The sequence below is a fragment of the Morone saxatilis genome, unplaced genomic scaffold (assembly GCF_004916995.1).
Source record: "Morone saxatilis isolate NCDOM2014 unplaced genomic scaffold, NCSU_SB_2.0 Contig0, whole genome shotgun sequence".
NCBI classification, from domain to species: Eukaryota; Metazoa; Chordata; class Actinopteri; family Moronidae; genus Morone; species Morone saxatilis.
In genome coordinates, this window is record NW_023339650.1 from 19,570,797 (window position 1) to 19,571,831 (window position 1,035).

Below are 1,035 nucleotides of genomic sequence, written 5' to 3' on the forward strand. Positions count from 1 at the left end.
CACACACACACACACTTTAGCTAACAGTACAGCCTCGCTAGCTAACAAGAAGCTGTAACTCTGCTATAAAAGTTCTGATTTATTTACAGGAGTTGTTCCAAAATGTAATATTTTCTTTATGTTTTTGTCCTCACTTTGGTTGCTAACACTGTTACCAACTTTAATCTCCTAAAGTATAACACCAAGAGACAGACAGACAGACAGCGTTACCTGCAGGTGGGCAGGTTGTGTCTCATCTCGCAGTGGCCGTGTTCACAGAACTGGGCGTAGTCTTCAGGACAGGGGGCAGGGCTGTCCACAAATCCCTCCCCCTCACCAGGTTTGGACACAGCTGGAAAAAAAAGGAACTAGAATCACGGATCTGTGCCCGTATTCCTCCGCCAACCAGTAAACCACTTCCACGACTGTCCGCACTCAGATACATAGTGGAGTTACATAGAAGGTGTGTTTACTGGTACTATACTGACGTTTGACTCCAGTGAATAACAGCAGACTGACACAGAGCTCTGTCGTCAACAATAATCCAGCTTAATATCAGTAAAACTACAAATCCTAAAGCGTGGATGCTTCCACCACTATAACAGAGACGTCCTGCTGACAGTCAGGCTGCAGTAATGGTTCTCACCGTAGACGTCTGGTTTGGTCTTCATGCTGTCGTCCTTCCTACTTTTATCTGAAACCACAGAAGAAGAAAATGTTGCGAGAAATGACACAGAAAACACAAAACTACAAGTGTTTAATAGTCAATAACTAATAGATGTGCTAATAACAGTCATCCAGACTGAATCACAGTTCAGATTTAAGGTCTCGTTCATTCACCTATAAGCACTTGCAGTTACACAAGGAATTAGGATGGACATCAAGTGTTGATTAAGGGGGAATGAGTATTCTTGTGGTTATACCACCTTAAACGGCCCACACTGAGCAAATTAAGATCACAATTTAAAACCATCCTTACTGTGAATAAGCAGTAATTAGGAGGTTAGTTAATGGACTAGTAGTTTTAGAATAAGGCATTAATACGTGCTTTATAAT

At 41.8% G+C, this 1,035-nt stretch overlaps 1 protein-coding gene across 1 annotated transcript in view; it reads right to left on the reverse strand.

Annotated features, from left to right (window-relative positions):
• Positions 1 to 1,035, reverse strand: part of tmeff1b (transmembrane protein with EGF-like and two follistatin-like domains 1b) — a gene marked incomplete at its 5' end in the record, with an annotated part of 6,805 nt that overhangs the window by 2,777 nt on the left and 2,993 nt on the right. The window contains 2 exon segments of the mRNA XM_035676298.1: positions 211 to 331; positions 626 to 673. Coding sequence (XP_035532191.1) covers positions 211 to 331; positions 626 to 673 — 169 coding nt within the window.